Here is a 7337-nt window from a genome sequence, read left to right on the forward strand (position 1 = left end):
GGTGGAACTCTGAAGGCAGATGTGGGGATCCTCTGTGCTGTGTGGGAAGGTGAGTGCATATCCACACAAAACATGCACTTCTCCAATCAACTGAAGACTGTCTGGAAGGACTCGGTTCATGGCCATGCTAACCAGCATCAGTTTTACCCATAGCTAGCAACAAGGGCCTCCAAAATTTCAGGAGAATAGGAAATACACATTTCAGCTACTTTCATATCAGTCTTCTGGAACACACACAGTAGAAATTACTTTTTTTTTTTTTTTTTGCCGTGGGAACTACATTCAGCTGTAAGGGCCAACATGGCAATAGCAGATCAGCAGTAAGTAACCACCTTACTGAGTCACTGTGCAAACTTGCTAATGGAGATGGAACAGTTAATTAGGCAATGGGATTAGCCAAAATACAATACATCTCCTTTATCAACACAATCCATGATGTGACTCTCATCTTTGCCCTGTACTTATGACCTTCATGCTATACAGAAGACATTCTTACTGCCACTACCCATGGGCAACACCTTCTTCTAATTACCTTCTGTTTGGAGGATTTCATCATCAGGGTTTCTGCTCTTGGTGTGTGTGTATATATGTGCACTCAGAGATGCACAAGCAGATATCTGATTGTACTGGAATACTTAGAGCACAGACTGACTGTGAAACAGGTCGAGAACCCATGTCTGCCATGAAGATAACAGGTGTTTTTGTGCTTCTTGCCCTGGCGGTTCTCTGCTTAGCAGGTGAGTAACCTTTTTTATTGGTTAACATGCTATAGTTACAATGCTTTATTACTGAAAATTCTTGATCTGCTAGGATAGATAGCGGTGGTTGCTGGGCTTGTGTGGCAGAAGGCAAGTGAAATTTTATGCTCATGCACCATTTACAAGCAACATTTCAGCAGCTTTGCAGTTGCCAACTTGTGTAGATGAAACCTATTCCTTGACAGCAGTGTGAATCAGAGCTGTGTTCTGCACTGTAACTAAGAAGTGATCTGTAAAGCCTCCAAACTCAAACAGGTTTTTTACCTACTCATTTTCTTCTTCAATCTGAGTGGGTTGCTTGGAGTTAATGAGATCCTTCTTCTGCCAAAGTGAGCAAGCAGGAAAGAGGTGATTATGTGCCAGCCATAGAATATGCTGTGAGCAGCCTCTTTGTGGGGTTAGTTTATTGGAGACAGCTTTGAGGCACAAGTTACTCTGTCATAAAATACACAGCTGAGAGGAATTTCTTGAGCCTTCACTTGATAGTTCAGTTTTTTGGAACACAAACTTGCAATATATTAAAAAAAAAAAAAGAAAAATAAAAATAAGTATATAAGTACACTTAGAATAACTGAAAGGAATGCGAATCTTCGCTGCTATTAGAATGGATGTCCAACGGCATTATTAATCTTAAGGAATGTTTTTTTAGTGAGAAATATGCTTTCAGCCCACTTCATTCACTGCAGCAGCAGCAACAAACATTGCTCCCATAAGAACTCCAGCAAATCCCCTCCTTAGACATTCTAGTTTATCTTACTTCTTCGAAACTTTATGGATCGATACTTTATGAGCCAGATCTTTTTTGATGTACTGTGTAACTTATGCCAGCTTTCTTTACCTTGGATGACTTTATTTAATCAGAAGACGTAGGCAGTTTGATGGAAGTGAAGTTCAGTGGAAAGCTGCCTATCGTTAAAGATGCAGATCAGCTGCATTTAATTAGAAAAACAAGTGTTAGTGCCTGTATTGCTCTTTATAGCATATTGCACACTGCTCCTTCTGTACAAAGCCTCTGCCTGACTTTTATCCTTTTGGAGCCATAGAATGACAATCACAGGACAGGAGAAGAACAAAATACATTCCTAAAGAAAGTTATGAATGTGTCAGCACAGTGGAGACATGCCAGTGTTACTTGATTACTTTCTGGAAGGTGTAATTAACACTGAGCAGCTGTTTTGAAGGAGCTGTTCAAAGCCCCACCTGAAATCAGGGCTCTATTATATTGGGTGCAATGTGTGTAAGGAATAGGAAACAGTCCTTCTGACAAATAGTTTAGAACCCAAGGCAAGGGAAAACACATTTTAAAATTGGTACTATGATCCAAATTTCATCATCATCATAATCTAGATTATATAAAGTTATATCCTCATTGTAAACAGGAAAAAAAAGGATATAAGGAATGTGTGCCTTGCTTACAACCACGTGAGTTTTTTGGAAGACCTAGGAATTAAGACCCAGTCGTGCCCAACTCGTTCATGCACAGAACATGAGCCATGTGATGTAATAATAACTCCTGATTCTTTAATCTTCCTCTGATGGAAAGGGGAACAATAGACTCCAATCCCCAAATAGCAAAGGCTGTTCAAGCTGCTGACGCTGATTCCTAAGGTAAACAAGGCAGTGATTCCCACTTGTTGGATAAGTCCTGCCACAGGTAACTTATACAACACTGAGGAACTATGTAAGTATTTACTTTCAAGAAAGCAAGAGAGGTGGAGTTGCTGGGCGGGTGCTAATGAGGGCAGCCCAGATGCAAAATGAAGATTCACCAGCAGTGTTCTTTTACTTCATCTTTTGTGATTCTGTTTATATTGCAGATGCTGCCCAAAAGGATGAGGTGAGTCACTTTCTTCTTTATTTCTGGATAAAAATATATAGTTTGTGGTGACAGCGCAGCAAGATCAATGAGGTCAGAAAAAACACATTAACCAATTGCTGCCAAAGTCAAAAAGAAATCCCCAAGGCTGAGATACGTGGCTTCCATACAGTTGCTCTGACACTTTCCAGATGTTGTTATGTATAAGGCAGTCTGGGCAAGAAATAGATCAAGGCAAAATTGTAAGCCAGAAAAATCAGGATTTTATATATTTATCTGGTGACAACATTGTAAGGCTTACTTGGTGACTTTCAGATCCTAAATTGCATATCCAAAATTTTAATTTACCCCTGTCTGCACTGGATTGTCCATCCTGGAGTCACCCTCTGAGATCAATGAGGCACTAAGCAGTAAAAATCCTTCCTCAGGTGAGGAAAGAGTTCATTGGGGATTGCAGCGAGCAGCAGTGATGTGTGGAGATTCACCCACTCTTAGCAGCACAGCACACACAGCCTCTGATGCTGGAACCCAGGCTAAGGCACACACTCTTTTCCAGGAGGAGCCACTTCCACTTTCTTTTCCATTTTACGAACTGTTATGTAGAAACAAGGCAAATCCATTTGGTTTGTAGCTTGTTTTGTTATCTGACCTTCACCACCCACAGGCTAGTAATTGAGCAGCCTTATGTTGAAAATTGCAAGCTATGGATTCCCTCCCATGCCACTGCCTTTGCTGGGTTATGTGGCAGAAAGCTGCTGGCCATTAGGTCTCTGATCTCCTCCTGCAACTGGGGCCAGTGTTTGACATGCATTGGAGAGAGAAGTGACCAACCAAAGGAAAAGACTGGATAAACCAGTTTCTCATGGGCTTCTCTTATGGGGCAATGGGTTTGAGCCCAGAATACCTCAAGAAGTAATTGGTTAATGACCCTTTTGCCAGAGGAGCCCTCTCAATTTGCTGATCATCACAGCAGCCACAGCACAGGCTGCTGAAGGAGCTGAGCACACATGGCTCATTGCTCCTCACTCACATGCAGCCCCTGGACAGCAACTGTCACAAAAATAGTCACAGAACCTGTAATAAGCTCCAGGTCTTGGCTGGAGTAATATTCCTTTACTAAAAGATGGGACGAAGGGTAAAAAACGGGGCCACAAAAAGACAGCAGCAAAGCCAGGTTCTATTTTAAATGCTTACGTGTGTAATAGATATTTCTGATAGATCTTCAGAAAGCAGAAGCTCCAGTCATAGCCTCCCTGCAAAGACTCATGTTTCAAATTCTCACAAGGCTGGCAGTGAGCAGAGCTGAGCCAATATGAGTTGCAGCAGCACACAAAAAGAAAGGTGATTTCCTAGGTGAGCAAACTCCAAGCTTTCAAGGATAACAAACAATACATTGAATAGAATATGTGAACTATACAAGAAGCTCCTCAGCTGGCAAATAGCAGGAATGACATTCATTTCACAAAAGAAGCCTGAGCTCTAGAAAGAGGACAGGAGCTCTTTCAGGGATTTCTTTTATTAGTTTGTACTCCCACTTTCATATTTACCTCTATAACAAATACAGTCCTACTGTCAGATGAGAGAGAGCCTTTCAACAGCTTCTTTTCATTTACACAGGACTTTGTCTAATTCTGCCAGATCTCTTCACTGCTGTGAGAAGTTGTGTTTGTGGAAAGGAGACAGAAAACCTTCACATCCTTGAAAAATAATCTTACTTTAATTTACTGACAACTGCAAGCATGGGGAAAATACATACTAAGACTCAAAATTTGTAAATGGAAAATGAGCTGTATTATTTCTCTTTATTAATTCAAGCAGACAGCAGAGTTCCCAAAGGTGCTCAATACCTGCCATCATACATTTCTTTTTTGTGGCTTGGGCTCAGCTAGTGCAGATGATGGAGCTCCCCTGACTGCTGCTCTACAGCAGCTGATAGCTTTGCCCAAAGATGTTGTCTATCCATTATTTCTGTATGTGAATGATGAATGTGAGAAAGGCTTATTCCAACAAAAATGATGTTGTATTTGCAGGTAGACTGCAGTGAATACAGGAGGTTAGAGAGAGGAAGACCTATTTACTGCGAAAAGCTCTACGAACCTTTTTGTGGCTCTGATGGGAAAACATATAACAACAAATGTTCTTTCTGCAAGGCAGTCCTGTAAGTAAGATACTGAGTGATGACTTCTGAATTAGCTCAAATCTGAGATGAGCTATCTGGCATTTCCACTTCATTTTGTCCAGGGTCTCTGCTCCTCTGTTTCTTTGCTTAACCTTTACAGAGTAACTGCTTCTCCCCACAGTAAGGCCCAGTTCATCCAAAGAGGTGCCTTTGGTGTTTGTGGAAGCAGCTTCCTGCTCTAGGAGAAACTAGAAGTGCAACAGACCAGAGGAGAGTCCACTGAACAGCACTGGGCTAACAAGGCACCAAATTGGGTGATATCAGAACTCAAATGTGGAATTTCCAATATTGGAAATATTTTTGTATTGGAAATATGGAAAATATCAGAGCTTTCTTACTTCTTATGTATAAGATACAGCATTTTTAAAAGAAAAAGCTTTATAAATCAGTGTCTTCTTGCCTGCTGCAAATGTTCACAGTGTCTTTTCTGTTAGCAAATTGTTGGCTGAGAACTTCAAAGAGATTTTAGTCCACAATGGAAAGTTTACTGTCTGCACTGTCTTTCCTTCGCAGGAAGAGCAGAGGAGCCTTACGTATGAAGCAAGCAGGTGTATGCTGAATTAATTCTGCATGACAGAGAAGAATGCCAAGAACAGCTTTACACTGCCTTATCGTGATCTCCTAATTTAATTTCATTCATCCTGTACTAATAAAAGCGAACAGATCTCCACGTACACCTTTCAGCTGTGCTCTGATGTCTGCTGCTTCTCCCTGCTCTGGAGCGCAGGGGCTGACACATCTGTCATCCCTGCAAATCTTCCTCTGGATACCCATAAGCATTCCTCTTTCTGCAGCATGTTGGTTTTCACGTGAGCACTGCATGATGCATTTGTCTCCATAGTGAAAGTTCAAATCCCTACATTGCCACCTGCAGGCATTGCTCAGTTTTCCTTGCTGGAGCTTGCTCCAACTCGCTCTTTTCAGACGCTTCCTTTCAAAAGCTTCAGCTTCCCAATGAAGCGCTCAGGCTCCTCCAGTTTTGTAGCTAAATTTTTGATTCTCCTTTTCCTTTTGACTTTGTACAATTCTGATTCACATACATTGTGTAACTTCTTAGATTGCATGTTTATTAAAACAAACGTAGGCTCTTTTCTTTTTGTCTGTGGTGACCTCTCTAGAGAATAAATTTGTTGTATCAGTTATTCACAAATGAGACGTGGAGTCACAGAAACTAGTTACAGAGCAGGAGCCAGAGGCAGTGTGCTGGCAAAGCAAAGAGCTCAAGACAACTGTTGTAATATTAGCAAAACACACTAGATGGCCCCATGTTATTGAAATTTACCCTGCAATCAGGCCCACTTTTTCCTTCGAATGAAACAAAACCATAAATGTGCAGGACTGTGTAAGCTTTGAAGCTGTGTCTCTGTTAAACCCAGTAACGTGATCTATGAATGATTCTTTTAATTTCTGATAACTTGGCTGCTCTCAGACCTGAAGAAAACTGTGTTCTACTATTATGTCTGTATTATCTTCATTATCAAGCTGCCCTATGTCTTTGACACTTAAATAGTCAGCCAAGGGAGCACATTTTCCACAATTAAAGCTTATTAATGAATGAATTTACTGGAATTACATCTGAAGAAAACTTTGGAACTGGAATGTAAGACTCATACTTTAGAGGAACATAAAATCAGACAGGAAACTTCTGTCCTTGCCTTTGAGGATGAGATACCAGAAAGCTGAGCCATCCCACTGCTGGCTGAAAGGCACTGTAGTACCAGGCAGACAGCATTCTGTAACAGAGGGACTGAGAGGATCTGTTGGTCCATTACGTACCTGCCATGTGTCCTGGCAGAGCTGAGAACATCACCCTCATGCTTTGTACAGGGAAAGAGGATACTGGAAATTATGTGATACTGAAAATGACCAGAGATGGTCTTTCACATGTTACTACTTTACCGTGCCAGGATCCAGCTGTGAGTACTGAGATTCCATCATCTTTACTTTGAAATAGCTAGCATGGCCCTGCATGGCTGTCTTGGATCACAATTCTTCCCAGCACTTCTCTGGCACATTCTGGAACTGGCTAGAGATCACTGCCGGACAGAAAACTGCATGAAGGCACCTGGTTTTAGAAGGCAGAAGAGATTTCATAGCACAGATATGCTATGAAACTAGCTGACACGCAGACTTGCCATCCTCCACATGAGAAAGGCTCCATTTAATTTGCTGCTACATGCATATGCAATTCTAGTCTTTAGTTTGTTTTATAATATGAACTGGTTCAACCATTTTAAAACTAATTATATTCAGTACATCGGATACAAATCTTCTGGTATTTGATGTTGATTTTGCTGATTATAGTAAGTAACTGGCAGGGGTCAAAATGGATTTGAAATCCATTTTTTTCCTGATTTTGGTTCTCAACTGCAGAGATGAAAACATCACACAGAACAGTATGTGGTATGTAGGGGGCCTGAATCCCAAGGAGTCCCAAAGATCTATTCTCTTTCTTATACATCTGCTGCCTTTCAGATACTCAACAGCTCTTTAGGAGGAGACTCTTGGTACTCACAGAACTCAGAATACAAAACATTAACAGTGTCTTTGGGAAAAGACATTTAAAAGCTCAACAGCAGTAAAA

At 41.1% G+C, this 7337-nt stretch overlaps 1 protein-coding gene across 2 annotated transcripts; it reads left to right on the forward strand.

The window, feature by feature from the left end:
- Positions 1–631: 631 nt before the first annotated feature.
- LOC125700206 (ovomucoid-like) lies at positions 632–6437 on the forward strand. Of its 2 annotated transcripts, XM_048960615.1 has the most exons (4): positions 632–737; positions 2576–2595; positions 4605–4732; positions 5267–6437. In XM_048960615.1, exons 1-4 carry the CDS (start codon positions 674–676, stop codon positions 5310–5312), a joined length of 258 nt encoding a protein of 85 aa, XP_048816572.1. In that variant the 5' UTR covers positions 632–673; the 3' UTR covers positions 5313–6437. The 2 variants fall into 2 exon arrangements, with proteins under 2 accessions (XP_048816572.1, XP_048816571.1); XM_048960614.1 differs by lacking the exon at positions 632–737 and having other exon boundaries at positions 2482–2595.
- The last annotated feature ends 900 nt before the right edge of the window (positions 6438–7337 follow it).

The sequence above is a fragment of the Lagopus muta genome, chromosome 14, assembly GCF_023343835.1.
Source record: "Lagopus muta isolate bLagMut1 chromosome 14, bLagMut1 primary, whole genome shotgun sequence".
NCBI classification, from domain to species: domain Eukaryota; kingdom Metazoa; phylum Chordata; class Aves; order Galliformes; family Phasianidae; genus Lagopus; species Lagopus muta.